Here is a 23816-nt window from a genome sequence, read left to right as displayed (position 1 = left end):
ACTCGTTTCTTTCATGGGCCTCAGTGATGCAGGAGGAGATTCTGCTGCCAAGGCAGGGACAATGGACACAGACAGAGGAGTCTGCTTTCCTCATCCATCAGTGCCTGGTGGTTGTTGCCAGGAGCTTCTGCTACTTCAAGTAAATTAAATTTGAGAATCCCTAGGCTCCTTCAACATCCAACTCTGTCCCATCATCGCATTTCCTCCTTTCTGAACAGCCTAAAGCCACCACAGCTGTCCTCCACCTCACCACACAGAGTCTTTTCAAGGACAGTGTTGCTCATGCAACCATTACTGCTCTCATTACCCTGCACCCCTTCAGGTACTTTTAGGTGTTTTTTTAGCCTCTGCCATAACCACTTCCCTAATCACTGGCTTGCCTATCCAGACAAACAATGCCCACCAAACTTGCCCCACTGTTTCTTTAGATCAAGCTCTGGTCAGCCGTGCCAGACTCCATTCCACACTGGTGTATGGGATCCTCACCAGCAAGCTTTGACTCTCCTGGGAGCAGCGTATGACCTGCCCAAGGGCTTTCCTTCCAACTGGTAAATACAGCTGGCTGGAACTGTTTGCATTCTTGTTTCTAGCAGGGCCCCAACAATCCCCCCTTGCCTGAGTCCCGCAAGGCTGTGCCTTACCTGTGCTGTGATCTTGGCTGTGGCGGCTGCTGCGGCCACGGCGGCGGCTGGAGGGAGCCCTCCCGGCGTGGCAGGGGTCAGCAGGGGCATCGGAGGGGTCACAGCTTTGCCAACTCGAAGATACTGACCCCCCAGGTCAAAGAGATTCATAGAGGAAACAGCATCTTGAGAAGACTGTGCTTTCTCATACTCTGCAGGGAGAGAGAGGAGTACTTACAAAAGGTCCTTTCACTCCTGAACTCAGACACTCCCTCATTAGAGTCACAGAACCTCAAAGGCTGGAAGGGACCTGGCAAGCTCATCCAATGCAACCCCCCCTGCCAGAGCACCACCACCTAGAGCAGGGCACGCAGGAACTCATCCAGCTGGGTTTGAATGTCTCCAGAGCAGGAGACTGCACAGCCCATCTGGGCAGCCCCTGCCAGTGCTCCCTCACCTCAACAGGGAACAAGTTTGTCCTTATTTTCCTTCTTTTCCAAAGAAGCTTTTCTTTGAAATCTTAGATCCAGCTTGTACCCACTGTGGAGCTGTGACTTCTATTTGCAAAACATGCCTGCTTAGAGTTCCATGAAAAGACCCTCACTGCTGAGCTCACTCACCTCACCCCTCTGACCACACAGGCATCGTTAAGAACAGCCCGCAGAGCAAGATCTCTCAGCCTACACAGCAGTGAGTGAAGTATCTGGCTTATTAATTACACTCCCAAGTTCAGGCACAGAACTGCTCCAGATTTACTTCCATCCCACTGATTCATGCAATTCTGCCACTAGAAGAAACCCACAACCAACAGAGGAAGCTGCTCCTCACCACCCTCCCAAGCCCGTGTCCAACGTCAGACAGATTTTTACCAATGAAGCCATAGCCTTTGTGTTTTCCTGTTGTGGGATCTCTGGCTAGTGTGCAGGATTTAATCTTCCCAAAGGCCTCAAACACACTCTTGATGTCGTCATCTGACAGGTCCTGGTGGACAGAAGCCACGTAGATGCGGTTGAAGGCCCGTGCCTCTTCTGCTAGCTGGTCTATAATTGGTTGTGCCTGACCTATATTGCTGGGTCTCCCAACCTGCAGAAACACAGCAAACAGTCCATCAGTCATCCTGAAGCGCAGCAGCATGACTCACCAAGAGTTACAGCAGAGTACTCAGCCACCTGACTGCCTGTGCAAGCCATGCAACACCTCCTAAGCCCTAATTAGCACAGGGGAACAGCTGAGTCAGCTCTGGCACACCACCTGAACTATGGGGATTCTGGAAGTGCTGACAACAGGCTCTGCTCTCTACTCCACTGTATTTCTCCCATCGAGGTTCCTTGACCTGCCAAAGATCAACTTCCAGGAACTGAAAAACCATTCTGAAAGCAAAACACAATGTTTCTCTCTTGTTTTGACAGCTCCTAAACATCACCCCCCCAGAAATCAGACCCCACAGACACCAAAATGTATCAGAGAGACACACAAGGTATATAACACTTGGCAGAAAATGTTTGTTCTCTCCCCAGTTTCAAACCTCTGAAAGATCTCTTATTGCCTGAAAAAAACATCCCCATAGCTACGATCCTTTGTTCCTTTCTGTTTGTGCTGAATGCTTCCTTTCTGCATGGCAAGGGTGGACCCTTACCTGAAGCCCCTCACACTACAGAATGACAGGCACAACACAAGTTTGATGCTACTTACCTGCCATCCACACAGAACCAATAAAAGAAGACATTAAAATACCAAGAATCACCTTGGTTTTGTCCTCAGGAGACTTCCATTCTATGTGTGGGCAGATAAACCAAGCCAGCTTACCAGAACCAGCTTCCAGGTTTTATTAGCATGATGGAGGGCTCTCCTCAGAGAGAAAGGAACCCAGAGCCGCTACATACTCAATAATGGGGTGAACATCAAGGACTATCAGGGAACAGGCTTTGTCTTTCCCATTGCAGTGCTGTGGGAAGCATTTCTAGACATACAGCCATTATTCATTAACAATTTCCAGAGCATGCCTCACACTCACCTTTATGTTTCTCCCCCCGAGCATGACAGAATTCATCTGCTCCAAGGCCAGCTGAGCCGCTTCAGGCACCTCATATTCCACAAAAGCAAAACCCTAGGACAGAAGGATATGCTTGCTGAATCATGCCACTTGTATCTTGTCTCAAATCCGATGCCAAACTCATGCAGCCAAGGCTGCCCACACAGCAGATTCCCACTGTTGTGGCCTGTGAAGGTGTCTCCTTAAAGAGGCTTTTTGTTAAAGCAGAACATTGGATGCAGCAGCACTGACACGAAGCTGCGTGCTTCCAGAGCCTCTCAGACTCAGAGGCCTAAGAGCAGAAGGCCATTGCATCCAGGACTGCTGGCTGTTACACATCTCCTGTTCCCACCACCCCCACGTGCACTCATGTCCAACTACAGACTCCTGCAAAGCCACTCAGAGCTGGCACCCACTAACGTGTCTCCAAGCGCTGGCAGCGGCCTGCTGTCTCCCAGGAGGGAGGCTCCTTCCTCTCCTGGATACACTCAGGGAGGCCATGGAGAGAAGAAACCCCACACCGCCCGAGGGCCGTTCACCAACCTTGTGTTTCATTGTAACAGAGTCCCAGGACATGTCAATGCTTTTTATGGGTCCGAATGGGGCAAAGGCCTGGCGAATGGTGTCTTCTCCCAGCTCATAGTATATGGAGCCCACGTACACACGGCACATGATGGCCAGGGCGCGCTGCCTCTGAGCTGCCATCTGTATCGGAAAGAAGAACTGGCTGGTTAGATCAGGGGGTGGCCATGGATGTCAGGACCTCTTCCCCTTCCTCCTTCCCTCCCAGGAGCTATGACCCAACAGCAGGTAGCTCCTCACTGGGCTGCAGCACAGTCTGGCACACGTGGTAATAAGGAAGTCTTTTCCTGCTCCATGCACAGACTGCTGGAGCGGATAAGCAGTACGGCTCACTCCCAGGGGCAGTCAAATCTTTGATGGGCTCTGCCACCTCAGGAGCCTTAACTTCAACCCCACTGATAAGGTCTAGCCCTTCCCAGCCTGATCACATCTCCAGCAACGCCTGCAGGAGGAGGAAATAACTTCATTCTAGGGCAGTTTCCCCTCCAGGCAGCAAAGGTCTGAAATCTAGACACTATTAGCAAACCCTCCCATTCCCTCCCGCAAGGGACAGCAAGAGATCCAATACTGGGCACCATCTAGTCACTCCCTCCCCCCACCCATCCTCCCCGGCAGCAAAGGATCTGGAACTGGGCACCTCCTCCCCACTCCCTCGAGCATCACACACCACCTCCTCCCCCCGCGCCCGCCCCGGGCAGTCCGAGATCCAGTACTAGGCACCACTTCCACCGCACGGCTCAAACGCAAAGCAACACAAAGTCAAGTGGTTAAAGGAAACCTCTGGGGTCAGTGTGTGGTGCTAGTACTTATCACTGCCTCGTGTTACTGGCTCAGATAGTGGTGCAGCCCCCAAAGGCTCCGCCCTTATCAGTTTCGGTGCAGAGAAGGTCTCTGTGCTATTTTCTCCTAAGTATGCCTGAAAACCTGTTTGCAAGACAAATCCAGACATTTCTTACAGCAGGTAACCAAAAAAAGCAGCACATCCTTCAAATATTTTTCACCCTTATTGCAGTTCTGGAATTGCTACTGCTATTGATCATTAACTCTAGGAAGATGCTGCTTAACCCCCCCGTGACTCCCAGCTTTGGGCAGCACATCCTAGCAGCACGTCTTGGGACCAGGGCAGAAGTCAGGTCTCTGTGGAGGCAGCTCCCTATGACCAGCAAGACTGAATTACAGTGCATGGGAGACATGCACAGGGCTTCACTCCTGCTCTGCCTGCAGCGGATGGAGCTAATGCCAAGCACTAAGGGCTACAGACTGCTGCAGAGTAGGCAAGCACAGCATTAAGCTTGATGCCTCTCTCCCTTTCCAGCATCACAGTGCCTGGCAGCAAAGCAGGGAGCTCTGAACAACTACTTCTCCCCCCCCACCAGCCCCTTGTTTAAGAGGGTCTTTAATGGAGGCCTGCTGTCAGAATGCTGTGAGCAGCGTTAGCACAGCGAGCTCTGACATGGCTGGGGGTGCTGCAGCCCAAACGGCCAAAAAGAAGGGGCAGCATTTCATCTGTGATAGCCACAGAAACTGTACCTGAATAAATCCTTCGCCCTCATAGTACCCATATGTGATTGACATTGACCATGGGGGGAAGCAAACTGTGGAGCATCAACTCCTATTATCCAATACAGCAGGGATACTGTGAACAGGAACGGTTCTCACCCCACGCTGCTGCTGCTGAAGTGACATTAAGCTCACCTCTTGACTGGGTTTAAGTGTTTCACAGTTAAACACAAGCTGCTTTTCAATTTACTCTGCAATGCTGTGACTAGGAGGACTATGGCACGTGTACACGCAGGACAGCTGATGTGTTGTCTCCCAGGTTCTCCAACACATCCCCAGCTCTGGTGCAGGAAAGCCAGTGATCAGTAGCCCTGTGCAGCACGTCCATTTATGGGTTCAGAGCCATCCCCATCCTAACCCCAGTGCCTGATGATGTGCCTCACCCCCAGTGCTGTGTAAGAACACAGCGTTTGACTAGGAGTGCTTCGTGGCATGGCACTGCAGCCTCACACCAGGCAGAGGGACCTTCTGCCTTCTGAGGGGTCTGTAAGTACAAAGAGGACATTTTCTTCTCTGCAGTTATAATAGGAGCAAGAATGGCACTTGTCCTCTCCCACGGCAGCAGCCTTTACAGGAGGCAATCCACATCTTACTCTGCTGCAGAGATCTCAGCAGACTGGTGGGGTGGAGTTGGGATGACTCCATCATGTCAGCAACAGGTTGAAATTTGGGCCTAGGAAAGGGAGATGCGAGGTGGAGCAGGATGACCACAGACACGTGTGGGTCACTAACAGGAGCCAGCAGCATCAGCTGCAGTGTGCATGTGGGAACTAAGCACACAACCATGTCAGAAACTCGGGACTAGAAACCTCCCTGCCTTCCCTGGCTACACTAAGTAGACTTTGCTGGCTCTCTTCCTTCACATAGAGTTCCAAGCATCTGCAGCCTTCATAAGGGCAGCAGCTACTCCCTGTACCTAGGAAATGTTGCTATTATGGGCTCATGCGGGGTCTTTTAAGGACAAGTCAAAACATCATCTTGAAGTGCTCCTTTAAACAAAGGAGGTGATGCAAAAACATCACCAGCAGCTTCAATTTTAACACAACAGCAGTGCCAGGAAGCTGTGCTCATCATGCTGAAGTGACAGGGACACCTGGCCCTGTGCCATGAGGCTGGGAAGCTTTCATCTCAGGCGCTAAGGAGCTGCCACAGGAAGGTCAGGCTGCACTTCCTTCTTGTAGGGACTGATGGAGCTTGTCAACAGGAAAAGGTGTTGGACAGAGGTCTATTTGCATTTTCTATGTTCCTGATGGCCTTTGGGATGAAGCCCTTGCTGAGGACAGGGTGTCCTAACTCCACTGAGCTGGCTCTGCCCCACCAGCAGCAGCCTCTGGCTCCCTGGAGAGGGAGGAATGTCTTAGGAAAAGGGTTCACAACACTGGCTCTGCCCTTAGGGCTAATGAGAAGCTGAATGTTTCCTGTTACACTGTCAGTACACGCTTTTCAGTTCTTGCCTGTCTATGGTTAACGAGCCAAAAATGTTTTTAAGCCAAATGGATGGAGTTATGCTACAACTAAGCACCAACATTAACTGGTAAAGGTGTCTAGGGCATGATGGCTCAGAAACTAGCTGTGCCCAATTCACATTGAGATGTGTGCTTCTAGTCCATTCCATCCTCCCAGTATTCTGGCTTCCCTGCTGACACATGACCTACTGTGGCAGCATTAAAGGAAGGAAAATGGTTGGTTTTAGTTGCAGTGCACCTTTCATTCTGGAGTGCAAGCCTCCAGCTGCATCTTACACCAAGCAGAAATATTACATTCCAGTAAGATGGAATAATATGTTGACAATGAATTTACAAATGAACCTTTGCACACAGAGTGGAGCTTAAAGGAGAGTTTCTGCAGAGACTATTGTCTGGCACATCTAGGCAAACGGAGGGGATGGATAATCCCAGGTAATTCAGCTCATCGTGGCCTTTGGTTAGAAATCCCAGCACCAAAGGACTGCACAGGTTCTCTGAATAGTCTTGCAGTTTGGTTACTTCCATCCTGCTTTTGCTTTCCTTGAGACATGCCATACTCGCCTAGTCTGGAAGCATGCACAGTAAAGAGCAGCTTTACACCTGGGCTACAACACGTTCTGCAAACCTGTAGTGCCCCAGTCCTCCCCAGCACCTTTAGCTGCCAGGTCTCCAGTGCTGTGAGTGTGTTTCATCAGAGATTGCCCATTTGAGTTACCTTGGCAGTCAGTTTTAGGTCAGGACCTCAGAACTGTAGCATCCCTAGAAATGCAGCTCCCACAATTTCACAGGTGTGTTCAGAACTGTTCGAAATCTAAAGCTTTCTTTGCCAACTGACTCCAGGACCCCGACTGCCAGTGTCACAGAAGACTGCACCCAGCCTAGGGTCTTCCTCTGGGGAGTTTACACCTCGCCTCTGCTTGTTGTGCTTGTCCATAACAGGTGGGTATGTGGGAGGGTTGTGCTGGGTTGAATTAAGAGCATTGTATTACCACTACGTACTTCCCCACTCTAGGCCCTGACTAAGACAAAGTGCCCAAGAAGAAGTGAATATGTCTATTGACCGATTGTAAAGGTGAGAGAGGATCTCCAAAGCCCATTGTCACTGCTGCCATCTGAAAGACAGTAAAGACAGAGTTCAGTCTGTTGGAGCTGAGCATACTACGGCTGTTTGTAAAAACTCAAGCAGAGCGGCGGCACAGGGAACCTGCGAGAGAGGCCTCTCCTTCCTTGCCCCTCACTGCCTGGTCCCAAGGACTGTCCAGCGCTGGGACCCTGCAGATTCCAGTCCCACCAGGTCAGGGTGGAGTTGTGCTGCTGCCACTGCCTCAGGAAGCAGGGTCTTCTCCCAGGGGGGGACTCAAGGCAATAGTAACCTCTGCAACCACTGTCGTTGATTCACCCCCAGCATTTAAAAAGGAGCCCCTCAACTAGGTCAGACACTCAGAAACACGCACAGCCCTGAGAGGCCAGAGCTGCCTCGTGTGGCCAGCACATCCCCAGGGATCCGGCAGGAAGGAAATCCAGCATCGCTAAGCCTTGGCTTTGGGCTTCCTAACTTTAAGCAGGAGGCAGTAAGATGCGTTCAAGAAACCTCTGCAGGAAGGGAGAGTTCGAGAGCAGTTAAGGGGTTCTCCCAGCACTAAGGCATTTCAGCATTGTCAGGAATAGCCAACAGAACTGCTCTGAACAGAACTGCTCTGAACCAGAAAGAGCACCTGGGTGAAGGCAGGGAAATGGGGCAGCACTGTCAGCAACCCAGGAGAGACGGGTCTCTCCTCTCAAGCAGAAGAGATGGTGAAAGGATACTGTTCCCAGTAACCCTAGACACCACCTTACAGCTAAGTTGGAAGTGAAGCCCACAGCAAATTCTTTGGCTTCTGGCATTTCCAGAAGCATCTGGCCAGGCAACAGGAGAGAAACTTTAAAATTTACTCTTCAAATGAGTGAAATTTGGGGACAATTTGTGCAGGTGAGCAAAAGGAGGTTTCTTTAGCAAGCTGAAGTCTGTGTATTTCAATTTCACTGTGGAAATTCAAGTGCACCTCCAGGCAGGCCTCAGGGCTGTGCTCTGCTTCTAAGTGCAAAAAGAACCCCACCATGTTGGGGGGAGTAAGAGAGAGGAGGAACATCTCAGAGGGTCCCTCACCTGGAGGTTGGTGAGCTGCTGTTGCTGGTGGGCGATGGTTTGCTTCACCAGCACACTCTTGATACTCTGTTCCATCGCATACTTCTTTGCCTAGAAGGAAACACAGGCTCTGTAGTCACAGGACAATACCCCAGAGCAGGGACTGACGGTTGGTTTTACACAAGAACCACACAATGGGCTGCCAGCGGAACCTTCCGGCGCTCCAGCCCTAAGCACTACGGCACTGTACACTAGCCAGCGGCCAACAGCTTATTAACATCTTGGTCTGCATCTCGGAGTCGTGAGCCCTGCAATACAGCACAATCCTTGAACACAGGGTTGGATGGACTCAGTCTGCAGCAGGTGCAATGTTAGGAAAGCAGCATGCACTAGACACTTAGCATTTCCCCTCTTCCGCCCTCTGCCCCTCGGATCCCACCATAGCACCTTACCTGCTGGGATGAGGGTAGGACAGAGAGCCTCCTTCAAGTCCTTTCCACTCAGAGAACATCCGGACAAAGAGTTTCTACAAAAAGGAAGGTCCTCCAAACCCCAACAGCCCCCTCTCTTCTCACATTTGGCCTATTCTAGTTTGGAGGACCCACTGCTTTTGCTCACTGAAGTGCTCCAGCTCTCCCTCTCTAGCTCCAAGCCTGCAGACACAAGACTGACTTGTTTCTCTCCTTTCAGTCCCCTACACATTTGACAAAGGTTGTGCTTTATACCCATTGGTGCTGACATGGAGGCTCTTTGCCAAAGGAAACTGAACACCCACAGGTGCCTATTCCCAGGGGACAGTACAAACACATTCAGCCCCTCAGACACCTGCTTTCCACAGCTGCACGTGTTTGGGAGGTGCCAGGGAATGGAAGGCTCTAAGCCTGGGATTTGAGACTTGTGCTTCAAACCTGGAAATGGATAAGGGTATTTACATCTGTCAGCTACAGAGTAGCCAGAGGAAACGAAGCTGTTTCACACTGCCAGCCAAACAACACAGGCAGCTTCAACAAGGTGAGAACATTCACATGAAGCCTACCTACAGTAAGACCTTCCTTGCCTCACCAGAGCACAGAAGACACCTAGCCCACAGTTTCCACATTCCCTGGGTTTGTTTGCTTTCCCCTCGTTTCACAGCACTGCTCTCCTCTCAGTAAGCCAGGCATCACTCACTTCCATCAAGAAAGTGGGCAGAAGTCTGCACTAACCTCCCCACCAGCTGTATAAACCAGGGCCAACAACCAGATATCAGAGCTGGACTGAAATGTTCTCTGGATTGAAACAAGTTGCCTCAAATAAGTTGAAAATACTTGCTCCTGGGTCTCTTTACAACAACAAAAAGCATAAGGGAAAAACAGAGCTATTTCATGATGTGTTCATGTGTGAAGACCAGCTGGAGCATATCAGAAACCTCTTCCTTGTGGAGCACAGGCTGCTGCTCACTAACACTGTGTCAGTTACATGTTGTCTTAGAACTACAACGTGATCTTCACATGCTATTCACATGTATTATTTTGGTTTTTAAAAAATGGATTAGAACCCACCCTCCCCACCCCAACAGCATATTCCAAACCATGCTCCCCAAAAAGCATCTGGAAACTCCAAACCACAAGTATTTCTTGAGCACAAAATGGAGAGTGTGAACCCACACACAGCACGGCCATTACCTCACACATATCCTCGGTGAGTTTCCCTTCTAACATCAGCAAGGGAGACTCATTTAAAAACATAAACAAAAAAACCCAAACAAACAGGAGTGCTAAGAGGCAGATTCACATGGAGTTTACTCACTTTCTGGAGAGCTTCCTGCTGTTCTGGTGTGAGGGGAGGAAGCCCCAGCTTAGCTGCTGTGCTTTGTCCATTTTCCATCTTAATGGACTCTGTACCCTGAGAAAACAGAAAACACTCATGAAATAACTGTTCTCACAGAAATGTCCACGCAGGTTCCCAAAACCAGCATCAGAACAGGTATAGGAGAAGCTTCTGGGCCACTGTACAGACTTTTCATATTTCACATCATCCTGTAACTGACAGATATTAGGCCTCTGTGTGTTTTAGGTATTCTACTGATTTCTCTGCCTCATGCTCCTGCTTCCCACTGAAGCCTGTTCCTGTGAAATACCTAGCTCATCATTCCCCTGAGGGATCCCTATCAACTTGCCTTTCAGTGAAGCCATTCAGCAGCTGATGTCTTTCTAGTGAGCTTCCCAACTTGTATCTTTGGGGATTACCCTCTGGTATCCCCAAATCTGCCATCACATAATTTCCAGTCAAAATAGGGCCCATCAGTAAGAAACTGTTACTGGACATCTCAGTTCTCCAGTTAAAAAAAAATACTCAAAAATGCAAGCACTCTGTGCCAAGCACAGCGTAGAAAAAAGGCACAGAGTCAGTCAGATGGGAAAAGAGATCATGTGGAAGTAATTGGTATTTTAGCAGAAGGAATGGCAAGTGTTCCCATTAATTTGGTTTCCATTCATTCAGAACAATCACTTGCTCAGGACACTCCTGCTACTGACTAATGACAAATGTCTCTGAAAGACCCAGGATCTCCCCCTCCAGAACAAAAACAACCTTACAGATTACAAAGAGATCTTCAAACCCGATACCAAAGTGCAGAGCAGCAAAAAGCCAGACTTTGGCTACGTCTGAAGTGTCAGAGAGAAACCCCTGTCTTTCAGAAGCATCGTGGCTGTACGTGAACTGCATCCTCTTTATCCCACCACAAGGCATCAGGGAACATGCACCGACAGACACGAGCTGCTGCAACAACTCTCAGCAAGGCCCAAGGGAGCTGCCAGATACACTGAGCGACAGCAAGTGATCTGAGCAAAAGCACACATGCGTTTCCAGGAGAGACAGATGCTGAGCACTTGCCTGTGCACGAGAGCTCCAGCCCAGCTCCTGCTCTACATCTGCTGAAACAACACTCAGTAGAAGACTGACTGTGACCTGATCTGGGTGGTCCTGCTTTAGCAGGGAGGTTGGACTAGATGATCTCTATAGAGGTTTTTTCCAAGCCCTACTCTTCTGTGAGTCTATGCAAACAACCAGGCACCCATTTCCTCCACAATCCCAAGTTCCATAGCAGCCCAGTTTTTTACTTCTGGTGTTTTCATGTTTTCTACCTATTGATAAGCAGAATGTTCTGTTTGCTATGAGGAGGAGAAGTGCAAAGTAGTTCAGATACTTGAACCACATTAACTCTTTCTAAACATCAGATACCACTCAAGTATAAATGAAGCTCAAGCACATTCACACAGTATCTGCAACTGAGGGTAACAATTTAAAACTGCTGTGGCAGTAACAGAAACTGCCAAGCTTCAGGAGTAAACAGCAGCAGAGAGAAGAAAAGCAGCAGCTTTTCAGAAGGCACTTTGGCCCCAGCCCAAGCTAACAACCCTCACATCTTCCTACTACAAAGGAGTGGGACACAGCACACAAGACGCCAGACTTGAGGCCTTCTAATTGTTGGCTGTACCTCCAGTCACTGCAGGTTCTCACTGTAAGACCAGAAGCTTTAGCCTGACAGCCCTTTGACACAACCATTAAGTCTGTACCACAGAGGCTGCCAGACCCAGCTGTGCGTGCTGGGCACAGGACTGTGACATGGCACAGCTCTGCACAACAAACTCCCCCTCTGACACCCCTTCAAGCCGTTACAAGGCAACCCTGCACCTCACACCCCCCAGGCAAGGCTGCCACAAATCCTTTCCTCCAACTAATGTGGGATTGATGCTAAATGCTGCAGTCAGCTCATCAACCACATCTCTGATTTTGCTCACTGGGTATAAAGTGAGGTCACATCCCTTTTAAGCAGAGGAACGTTAATTAGTGCATGAGGGTATTCTACAGCCTGGCACAGTGCACACAATCTGTTCTCCCCACCATATACACATTACTTCCTATGTTCCAACATATCAAATGCCACATTTGTCATCACGTTGCCCACCCATTCTTTGCCCAGAGATCCTCTGGCTATGCATTTACCTAAATGACAGTGACTATCAGACTGGAAACTTGGTTTTGCCAGGCAAAGCACGTCCTTCTTCCCGACAGAACCTTGTCTGTTTCCTGTGAGGATGCAGAGCAGGACTGGTCTGATTCATGCACTGCACCATGGGGGAACTCTATTTCACTACCAAATCAAGGGTAGAGAAGAAGAGGAGAGAGTGTGACTACAGCAAGACAGTCCCACCATCCATTTCAACCTCATTGCCTTCTTGGATTAAAGCAGAAGGATGTGGACTTGCCTTTGCTGTCCCTGTAGGTTCTGCCTGTAGAACCCATCAAAAGCAGAAGTAATTTATTCTCTCAACCACGCAAAATACCAAAACAGACGAGTATCCAAGTCTGTTCAGTAGTACACACACATTGGGCTGAATAGACTCATGTCTGTCAACACTACTGCTTTCAGTATGAAAACTACCATGGGTGAGGAGTGGAACTCACTTACCTTGAAAACAGAGAAAGCTGCAGGGTAAGTTCCCTGAATACCAGTGAGATATGTCCTACATCATTCTTATTCTATTTTATAGCAATAACTGAGACTTCTGGGTTTGTGCATTCAGTCTCAAGTTCACCATAAAAGGGGGCTGTGAGCATTTTCTAGGATCAATGAATAGAGAGCAGATATAAAATAAACACTTCTAACGTAAAAACATATCCTACAGGTATCTGAACACAGTGTTCTGGAGCAGCAGTTACTTCTCTGGTCCCTGCCAATGGAAGTTCATGGCTACACTGAACAGCACACAAGGACCTAAGGTTTACAGAAAGGCAACAGAGGGAAGCAGCCACATGAACATCAACAGAACTGTTTCATGGCTGCAGACTGGGAAACTCGGGCACACACTGAAACAGGGATCAGCAAACTGAAAACAAGGATCAGCAAAGCAACCTAGGACCAGAGAATTACTGAGGTTAGCAAAGACCCTTAAGCTCACAGAGTCCAACTGTTAACCCAGCAGTGCCACAGCTGTGTCCTTCAGCACATCTACCTACACAGGCAGACACACAACAGAGCAGTGCTGATCTCTCGGTGCAGGCTACATGGTCTCCAAGATTCATTTTGTTTGTGAAACAAAATAACTGAAAAAATACCACTCTTGTTCTTAAATAACTGGCTAAAAAACCTGCCCCTGTTGTTCCCCCAGCTCTCCTGGTGCCCCTCCCCATTTCTTTACCTCTGACATGTGTGTTATCATCCTGCCAAGCCCAGAGGCTTCCTCTGTTTTCTGCAGACTATTTTAAAAGGCATCAGTTTGTCCATCAGTGCTGTTCCCATTTCTTCTCAGGTTTTAAAAATATGATTACTGCAACTTAGCAGCTATGAGACTTGGGTGAAGAAAAACACAGTGGAAGGGCTATCAGGTTTAGCTATTAACAATAAAAAGAACCATTCCACTGATTATAATGTGCTGTGACTCTTAAAAACAAAGGCTATTGAATATCTATGATTAATGTAACTTAGACTTTTGAGATCATTGGACAGCACAGCTTCTAAAAGCTGTCTGATAACACCCAATCTCCAGCCTGGTGGACAAAATCAAAGTTAAGGCTAATTAAGTGGTATAGAAGTGACAAAGAGCATTCAAGAAGCCAGAGCCAGGCACTACTGTTTCCAAGCTCTCTGCCACCACGATTCCCTCTGGCAAGAGTGCAAAGATGCATGCTTTGCTGATGAGTGGTACAGTTAAAACAAACAAAAAACCTCTACCATCATGTACTCTTCCCCACAGAGTTTATTCAAAGAGGATCCTCACCCTCTGTTACCCCAGCCTATCTGAAAAGCAGCAGTGTAAAATAATCCCCATCTCCATCCCTGTTCACAGAGAACTGAGGCTATGGCTTCTCAGTTTCCTGGCACCTTAGGGTAATGCCACTGCCAAGAAAAGGTCCAGCACAACCAGAGTCTGCCAGGCAGTAAAGGAACGGGTTGGCTTTATGCTAAGGCTGGCCACCTTGGAAACAGCCTCATGTCAACATGCTGTTAACAATCAGGGGGAAGGAGAAAAAATGGCAGAGAAATTGACAACAGAAGCAGGAGAATAGGAGCTTCTTTTAAAAGAGAAATAAATAGAAACTGTATACCTGTGGCTATGAACATTGCTCCTGAGCGTTGCTTGGCCCTTTAGGGTGGTTTGAACTCCAAGAGTTCAGGCACATTCGTTGGAAATTTATTACATGGCTGAGAATTTCTCTGAAGTATAAACACACACAAGAGAAAGAAAAAACACAGAATCGGGTTTATTTTAGGAACCGTAACAAGCAAACAACACCAAGATTAAATAAGACATAGGTGGAAAAAGGAGAGATGAAGTACCTGCTCCATTTAATCCTTGCTCTACCACCTGCATCGGTGCTTGGGAACTCGTATTCACCTGAGTACTCTCATCTGCCAGCATCCCAAGCCAGCAGCGAGGCTGGACAAGGCATCACCCGAGGGCCTGGCCAAAGCCAATGGTTTCACTTGCACAATAGGTTTTCACAACAGGTCCTTTGTGTATATAAATACATTTCAGTATTTTCCCCCTATTTACTGTCTAAACGTTGGTGGAGTCAGCTGTGACCTCTGTGACTTTGCAAGACACTGTGTGTGATGGCCTTCTACTATTCCTGAGTTGCCTCTAGCAACTCTTCTTTGCCACCTCTTACAGAATACTCTTCCTTCAGCAGGACTGGCAAGTTATCTCTTCTCTTAATGCCAGCACATGCAACTGATGTACTGCCAAAACCTAGAGCATGGGGCACATCCAAGGTTTTCCCATAACCCTACCACGTGTTCCACAGAGAAAGGGCAAGGATTAAAACCTTTCAAAAGGTGCCATTTTTCTCGCATCTCATGACCAAACGTGTGTTCTTTACCAGTAACATCTCTTCTACTTAAACAAACAAGGAGACTGACAAACTCCACTGGTGTCCAGCAGCATGGCATGGTTCTGCCACAGCACCAAACTGTCCAAACCCAACATCTGAAATCATGGAGTCTCAATTATGTGCACACAAGTGATCTGTGCACCCCTGAAATGATTCCTTCTGATACATTTTCATAACATTTGATAGGATACTCCCCACTGGATAAGCACTGAGAAACAAAAAGACTTCTAGATGTTACCTTTCTATGCTCTGCATCACCATTTATTGTCATGGAACCCAGAAACCACCTGCATCTCGATTTTCAACTCTCAAAGAAAGAACACTGCTAAAATAAATCACCATGCAGATGACCATCTTTCTCTTGATTACAAACATGAAAGCAAGTCACAAGGAAACTTACTGCTCCTTCCCCAAAAGGATCATCACTTTCCCTGACCATTTCCATTCCTCTCCTGACTGACAGATCCTCAGGTAGCCCTTCTCCATTTAATGCAGCTATAGACAACACAGGGTATGCAGTGACACAGCCTGCATATAATTTCCATGTCTGTGCTGGGGTCCTCTAAACAAGTTCTCTCCACCACTTGCTCTTGGCAGAAGACAGTTCTCTCGCACTTAGTTGACACCTTCAGGTTCCAAAGTTATGTTGCCAATATGAAGTAAGATTGATACTCTTGAGATCTCCAACACAAGGGTCAAATGTTTACTGCCAACAAAAAGCTAATGAAATCCAAGGAGGATAAATGCTAAATCCTGCTCTTGGGTGGGACTGACCTCCTGCAATGGTCCAGGCCAAGGAATTCCCATGAGGAAGGAACTAGGGTTCCATGGTCAGAAGCTAAACACATAGCCAAGCTTCTTTGCTGCTATGTGCACTAACAGCAGCCCCTGGGCTGGCTCAACAGCTAGGGTAATGATCCCCCTGCACTCCTTAGTCCACCCCTAGACACTGCATCCCTGCTGGATTACCACCCCCAAATGCCCATCAGCTGAAGCAAGAGCAGCACTGGCCCCAAGGCTGCAGAGCAGCTGAGGCTGAGGGAACCAGACTGTTCCAAGGACACTCGGGATGCTCACAGTACCCATGATGCCAGATTCAGAGAGCCTGTGGAGCAGAACTCAGCAACCATTCCCATGAGTAATCCTTTTAGGATGAGAACCTCGTAGAAGGTGTGAAGTTAAAAGTCTCACACAGCTGGCCCAGCACCTGCCACAAGCCAGGGTAGAGCCCCAAGGCAAAGAGAAGGCCTGAGAAGGCCAAGCAAGCAGCTCCTGGGGAGCCCAAGGGTGTAGGCTCCACCTGCACACCCTGAGGAAAAGCTCCCACCTCTGCAGCACCAGGCAGAGCTGACAGGACCTTCACACCCTTTCCCCCAGCAGACAGAGCACTTCTAACCCTGCAGTTACACCAGTGCTCCAGAACCACTGAGACAACTTAACTGTGGTTGTGAAAGCCTGCTGCCACTGAAGTCACTAACAGAGCACATGCATCTCTCCTGCAGGAAAGCGAAATTACCCAACTCACACAAGCTTTTCAGGAAGCAAAGAAACAAACAAGCACTTGTACATGAATATATGTCACGGTAAAAAGGGTTAATAACGGGTTGGGGGGGGGGTGTCCATCACTTCCACAGCACCCACAGCAAAGGTACCAATCAAGTTATTGAAAAATTTCACCATAATGACAGAAATAATGAAAATTTGAGGCTGGGAAAGCACTGGCACAGCCCCCACTGACCCATGGCCCTGAGCCACAGCTATGGCCCTGCACAGCCTGGGACAGGGCTGGGCAGCCCTTTGGAGACTCAGCTCTGGCCCCGCTGCAGCCCCTCAGTGTCCCTGTGGCAGGGAGTGAGGGGCCCAGCACTGACACAGCCCTGGAGCTGCAGCCCCTCAGTGTCCCTGTGGCAGGGAGTGAGGGGCCCAGCACTGAGCACAGCCCTGGAGCTGCAGCCCCTCAGTGTCCCTGTGCCAGGGAGTGAGGGGCCCAGCACTGAGCACAGCCCTGGAGCTGCAGCCCCTCAGTGTCCCTGTGGCAGGGAGTGAGGGGCCCAGCACTGAGCACAGCCCTGGAGCTGCAGCCCCTCAGTGTCCCTGTGGCAGGGAGTGAGGGGCCCAGCACTGAGCACAGCCCTGGAGCTGCAGCCTCCCCAGGGCCCAGCACAGGGGGACAATCCCTGCCCTGGGGCTGCTGCCACCCCATTGCTGAGCCCAGTCAGGCTGCCACTGGCCTTCTTGCCCCCCTGGGCACGCTGCTGGCTCCTGTTCAGCCCCTGGCACCAACCCCCCAGGCCCTTTCCCTGCAGCAGTTTCCAGCCCCTCTGCCCCAGCCTGGAGTGGTGCATCAATGAACTACACTTCTACAGGAATTTTGTGCTGTTGCTCACTGTCACCACAAGCAGCACAAATAAATATCCCAGTGCATGTAACCAGCACATCTTGCTTGTGACAGTGGTACAGAAAACATGAACCATTTCAAATATGCAAAAGATTTCTTTTGATAACTACATCAGCTCAAAAGAGAAGAAGAAATAAATGCAGCCTTGAAGTAACACGCACTGGTCCTCATCAGCTTCATGGAGAACTTAATTACTTGCTTCAAGCTAAGAAAATGTCTCTCATAGATACCACAGCTGTAATACACAACTTCAGAGTCAAAATGAACAGTGAAACTTCTGCAGTTGTGAGTATCTGAAGAGAACCAACTGCCACTGACATGTTTGCTGGAGCTGCTTGCTGCCAATTGCCTTCCAGCTGAACAATGCATGTGTGCACTGCTGACCTTCTTCAAAACACCCTCCAAAGTCACAGGCAATCAGTACCTGCACACAGGTTAATCTGCACCATGAGAAGTACTGACAGTATCTGATTGCTCTCAATACAGCAGCTGGCTGCAGAAACCCTGCAGGTGCTTCAGTGACTGGCTCATGTTCCCTGCAGACTACATGGTCCTTACATCAAAGGCAGCAGCAACAACAATCTAACAACATGAGGGTGAAGTAATTTCAGTCATGTTAGGGAAAGGAAAAAAGCTGGAGCTTAACTCTACCCCAGCCAAATCTTTCCCCAGACACTCTCTATCTTTTCTTAAAGCTTCCCTCAGCAACTAACTAAACACCTAATGGGTTCCTCCTAGAAGCGCAATACCATTTTAACTGACGCCCACAGTGAGAACTAGATAAAGTACTTGTTTGTTGGGAAGACCAAGTCTGCCCCAGGAGCAGCATATGGCAGCTTTCCCCATAACCAAGTCAGAGACACAGGAGGGTGCCTCCTTTGCTGTGTGAATCCACTCACACGCTCTCACTGACAACTGAGCACTGCAGAGTGGCTGCAACATAAAAACAAAAGCATATCCCACCAAATGAAACAAAACAAAGACCCCTCAGGATTACAGAATTTGTATGTGTGCCACAAGGTGAGTTTTGCCATCATGATCCCACTCCAAGTGCCACTGAAGGACAGTGCTCCTGGCCCTACCCCTGCAGCCTGGCCCCCTCCCCAGCACACATGTGGCTGAGCACTGCTGGGGCCCAGGAGGGCAGCAGGAACCAGCACACCCCTCTCACTTCTCATCAGGCAGCTGCAGGCCCAGTACAGAGCCACTATTGCAGAATAGCTCAGCGACTTACTCCTCTTCCTCCCATCCTTCCTCTAAGCAAACCAAACATCTGGCGCTGCACCAGGTGTTAAAGAGGGACTGGGGGGAGGGCAGGAGGTACCAGACACTGCACATCACCATCCTAAACTCACAGACATGGCTTCTGCAGACTGCCTGGGCACACCTCCAGACCACACCGAGAGGAAAAACTGCTACAGCTCTGACGTGGACAGGAAGAGAGGATGCCACACAGCAAACCTGCCTGCACCGTGAGCTGAGAGACCCAGCCTGTGGCAACAGCGTTGGGATAACGGATTGAAAGACAGTCCTTGAACAGACTATGCAGATGAAAGCACATCTAGCTAGCTAGCAGAGCAAGTGATACACTGGTTTGGGTGGGAAGGGACTTTAAAGATATCTCACTCCAACACCCTGCCATGGGCAGGGGCAGCTCCCACTAGAGCATGATGGATAATCCCAGTGAGATGAGAGCTAAACTCACACAGAGAACACACAGTTTAGGAAAGATCCTACTTGGAAAAAAATGGTTTTAACTAAATGTGTGAAGCTGGCAAGAATTAATGCATTATTCAAGATGCTGAACTGTCCCAAAGTTTAAAACAAACACCTCTCAGGCTGCCCAGGGAGGGTGTGAAAGCTCCTTCTCTGGACACTTCGTGTGTGACCTGATCTAGGTGGGACCTGCTTTGGCAGGGGGATTGGACTAGATGATCTCTAAAGGTCCCTTCCAACCCCTACCATTCTGTGAAACCTGTGAGCTGACACCATCTGGTTAAAACAGGCATACAGAGAGTCAGAATGCTGGTAGGCATGAAGCAGTGCATGGAGCCTCCAGGGAGTTCCCAAGCAAACCTTGAGGAACCTGTGATAATTCCTGGAGCTAAGAGGAGGGAGCCCCAGGAATGTAACACTTTGCAGGAGGTTGTGATGAGCTGAGTGTGAGCAGAGGCAGCAGCAGTGCTGTGGGACAGATGTGGGAGGTGACATGGTGTTTGGGACATGGTGATGTTCCTCAGCAGCGTTTGGCTACTGTAGAGTTCAGAGTAGCTGACATACAATACGTCTCTGTTGGTACATCTGGTGCTTCCAGCACATTGGAACAAGAGGCAGGAGATCTCCAAGCGAAGGGATGAAGAGGATTGGCTAGACAGGAGATGATGGCACAACTAGATGCAAGGAAGTGGCTTTTTTTGCATTATTTTTCTTCCAGACTAGGCAGTGTGAGAGGTGGCCTTCCAGGAACATGAATTCCAGCTCCACTGAGTGTTGCAACTTTATTCAGTATGGGCTTTGTAGAATGACAGGATGATGGGATGGTGGGGGTTGGAAAGGATTTTTAGAGATCATCTAGTCCAACCCCTCCTGCCAAAGCAGGTCCCACCTAGATCAGGTCACACAGGAACACATCCAGGCAGCTTTTGAAGACCCCCAGAGAAGGAGCCTCCACACTCTCAGGCTCTGTCAGGCTGCTCAGGGAGGTTATAGAGTTGAAGCTTGAATGCCTGCTGTTTGAAGTCAGTTACACACAAACATCACACTCCTTACACTCACTGTACTCTGCTCAGCTCTTCAGACTCAACCCGAACACCAGATGTGTACAGAAGCAGCAGAAGTGTTGAGGAACTCTGTGTATAAAAGCTGATATACACAGATAAATAAAAACTCTCAGGGTCTTTTCTGTTTATGCTGCAAAGGCCTTGATAAGGTACATACAGCCCTCTCAGTCCTCTGTGCACCCAGCTGCAGCTCCATGCAGCAAAGGGGTGCAGTGTCTGGTTGTTATAAAGTCAGTCAGTACTTTGGGGTTGAAATGCATTGGTTATCACTTTAGAATGTGCTTACACAGAACTGTGATAGCAAAGGAACTGGCTGAAGCAGTGTGCTGTGACATAAAGGACAGGCTCTGCCTTTGCTTAGAGGAAAGCCAAAGTCTGCTGTCCTCACAGCCTATGCAATTTGGCATCCCTCTAGTTTCAATCACTTCTGTATCAATATTGACCCCCAGTATTAATCTGTCAAACATCCTCAGCTAACCAGGTCCCAGTTAAGCAGAGATGGGAAACAAAGTCAGAGTTATTTTGTATTTGCTCATGATTACAAGCAGAGATATCTGTGAATCCAAACAAGGAACGCCATGAAAGACAACTTCTCCAGGGTTCAGTGGCAGACCCTCATAGAAAATCACCTCTTGGCCTTTTGGCTAAGATCAAGTGTAGCATGGTAAAACCAGAGCAGCTTTAGAACCAGACCAATTTGAGACAAAAACACAGTATTTCCTACAAAAAAGGGGGGAAAGAGAAAACAAAACCAGAAACATGAAGAGATATCCTGCAGTGCCACACCACTGGTCTGTCCAAGCCAGAACTCCAAGTGCTCCCTCCAAATGCCATCAGATGCACGTGAGCCTGGGCACTCCCTTTGTGGTTCCCCAGCGCCCACAACAATGTTAGAGGCTACCTCCCTTCCTCCCCGAAGCTGCACACCCAGGGGGCTGCATTTCCATTTCACACACTCCCATACTTGGCCAAAAATGAAAAACAACGGTGGAGGAAGGCAGAGCAGTGCCCTGGGGAAGTACTTGTTTTTCTCCTAGTGAAGATTAACTCCCAAAGAAAACAAACAAGAAGGGAGAGTGTTCTCCTGCTTTCTCACATCAGCAGTCCATTCTGACAAGCTCTAAAGAACCTTCCCGAAAGCACAATGAACTCTCATAAAAATCAATATATGGGGATCTTTTCACGAACACACAACAGAGGCAGCATGAAACATAAACAACTGGCAGCCCTAGGGCCTCCCCCCGTTCTCTGAGCAAAGCCGACCAGCAGCTCACAGTTTAACCTCAGCCCGCAAGACCGAGAAGTCAGAAAAGTGTCTGCTGAATACTGTGAGGGAAGCCCGAGCACTCAGACAGATCTTGCACAGCTGAACCTGTGCACCCAGAGAACGGGCAAGGAGAAGGCGCCGTCCCGAGGAGTCTCGGCCGCCCGCCCGCTCGCACCCTCGGGCCCGGCCGGACCCCGGCAACTGCGATGGGGCGGCCTCGCCGGGCGGAGCTGAACGGAACGGGCACGGTGGGAAGGCCGCGACCCCAGGGAAAGCTCCGCATGGTCGGAGGCGACTCGCGGCCACCCCCAGCAGCCTCCTCAGCGCCCCCTCAGCGCAGCGAGGGCCCCGCCCGCGCCGCCCCCGCACCGGCCCTCAGCGGGCCCAGCGCGGCCCAACGCGCACGACGCGCCGCGGCCGCGGCCAGTCGCACCCCCCGCGGTCGGCCCGGCCGGCGGAGCGGAGCGAAGCGCGGGCCGGGCCGAAGCCGCCGCCGCGCTCACCAGGGCGATGGTCGTCGTGGCCGCCATCTTGTACACCCCGTCGGCTGCCGGCGCGCGGCCACCCCGAGAGCGCGCGCAACGGGAAACGCTCGCGAGCACCACCGGAGGCGCGGCAAGATCTCGCGAGAGCACGGGCGGAACACGTGATTTGGGCGGGGCGGCCAGGCTGGAGCCAATCGCGGTGAGGCTCACGGGGCGGTGCCTGGGCTTCGGCTCGGCTCGGCTTCGGCTCGGCTTCGGCTCGGCTCGGCTTCGGTTCGGCTTCGGCTCGGCTTCCGTTCGGCTTCCGTTCGGCTTCCGTTCGGCTTCCGTTCGGCTCGGCTCGGCTTCGGCTCGGCTCGGCTTCGGCTCGGCTTCGGCTCGGCTCGGCTTCGGTTCGGCTCGGCTTCGGTTCGGCTCGGCTTCGGCTCGGCTTCCGTTCGGCTTCGACTCGGCTCGGCTTCGGCTTCGGCTCGGCTCGGCTTCGGCTCGGCTTCGGCTCGGCTTCCGTTCGGCTCGGCTTCCGTTCGGCTCGGCTTCGGCTCTACTCGGCTTCGGCTCGGCTTCGGCTCGGCTCGGCTTCGACTCGGCTTCCGTTCGGCTCGGCTCGGCTTCGGCACTACTCGGCTTCGGCTTCGGCTCGGCTCGGCTTCGGCTCGGCTTCGGCTCGGCTCGGCTTCGACTCGGCTTCCGTTCGACTCGGCTCGGCTTCGGCACTACTCGGCTTCGACTTCGGCTCCGCTCGGCTTCGGCTCCGCTCGGCTTCGGCTGAGGCTGAGGCTCGTTTCCGGTTCGGCTCCACTCGGCTTCGGCACCGCTCGGCTTTGTCTGTAGTCACAGATCCCAGCACGGGGGTGTGCAGGGACCCCCAGAGCTGCTGCAGCCCCAGTCCCTGCTCCAGCAGCTGCCCCTGGCTCAGGGGGCACAGCAACGTGTCCAGCTGGGGTTGGAAACCTTGAGAAGGAGCCTCCACACCCTCCCTGGGCAGCCTGGGCCAGGGCTCCCTCCCCTCAGCACCAAAGCACTTGCTCCTTGGCCCAGGGGCACTGCCTGTGTGCCAGTTTATGTCTATTACCCCTTGTCCTGCCACTGGCCCCCACACACCAAACACTGGCCCCAGCCTCTGGCCACTCACCCTGTAGGGACTGAGCAGCATTAATGAGACCCCCTGAGCTCAGGCTTCTCTTCCCCAGGCTGAGCAGCCCCAGGGCTGCAGCCTTTGCTCCCCACACACGTGTTGCAGCCCCTCAGCACCTTGGCAGCCCTGCACTGGCCTCTCTGCAGCAGTTCCCTGTCTCTCCTGAGCTGGGCAGCCCAGCACTGGCCACAGGACTCCAGCTGAGCCTCAGCAGCTATGGCAGAGCAGAGGGGCAGCACAACCTCCCTGGCCCTGCTGCCCACACTCTCCTCAGTGCCCCCAGGCTGCCATTGGCTTCTTGCCCACGAGCCCACGCTGCTGCTCATGGGGAGCTGCTGCCCCCCAGCACTGCCAGGTCCCTCTCCTGGAGCTGCTCCCCAGCAGGTTCCCCCCAGCCTGTGCTGGTGCTGGGCTGGTCCCTCCCCAGGGGCAGGTTCCTCTGTGCCCAGCTCTCAGCCACCAGGGGAGGGGGCTCAGAACTGTGACTGAT

At 50.8% G+C, this 23816-nt stretch overlaps 1 protein-coding gene across 4 annotated transcripts in view; it reads right to left on the bottom strand.

Moving 5' to 3' along the window:
• PUF60 (poly(U) binding splicing factor 60) overlaps window positions 1-22586 on the bottom strand; it is a 28586-nt gene extending 6000 nt beyond the window's left edge. Inside the window, exons 1-9 of one of the 4 annotated variants that reach the window (XM_061994754.1) lie at window positions 22210-22291; window positions 14476-14584; window positions 10174-10269; window positions 8407-8496; window positions 7322-7372; window positions 3196-3357; window positions 2635-2727; window positions 1490-1703; window positions 642-832 (exon numbers count right to left, since the gene is read on the bottom strand). In XM_061994754.1, coding sequence (XP_061850738.1) covers window positions 642-832; window positions 1490-1703; window positions 2635-2727; window positions 3196-3357; window positions 7322-7372; window positions 8407-8496; window positions 10174-10251 — 879 coding nt within the window. In that variant the 5' untranslated portion in view covers window positions 10252-10269; window positions 14476-14584; window positions 22210-22291. Of the gene's footprint in view, window positions 1-641; window positions 833-1489; window positions 1704-2634; window positions 2728-3195; window positions 3358-7321; window positions 7373-8406; window positions 8497-10173; window positions 10270-14475; window positions 14585-14707; window positions 14834-22209 lie in introns of those variants that run through there. The other 3 variants (XM_061994753.1, XM_061994750.1, XM_061994751.1) reach the window with 3 other exon arrangements.
• Window positions 22587-23816: the final 1230 nt, after the last annotated feature.

This window comes from Colius striatus, chromosome 4 (genome assembly GCF_028858725.1).
Source record: "Colius striatus isolate bColStr4 chromosome 4, bColStr4.1.hap1, whole genome shotgun sequence".
Classification (NCBI taxonomy): Eukaryota; Metazoa; Chordata; class Aves; order Coliiformes; family Coliidae; genus Colius; species Colius striatus.
This window is presented reverse-complemented; position numbering and strand designations above follow the sequence as displayed.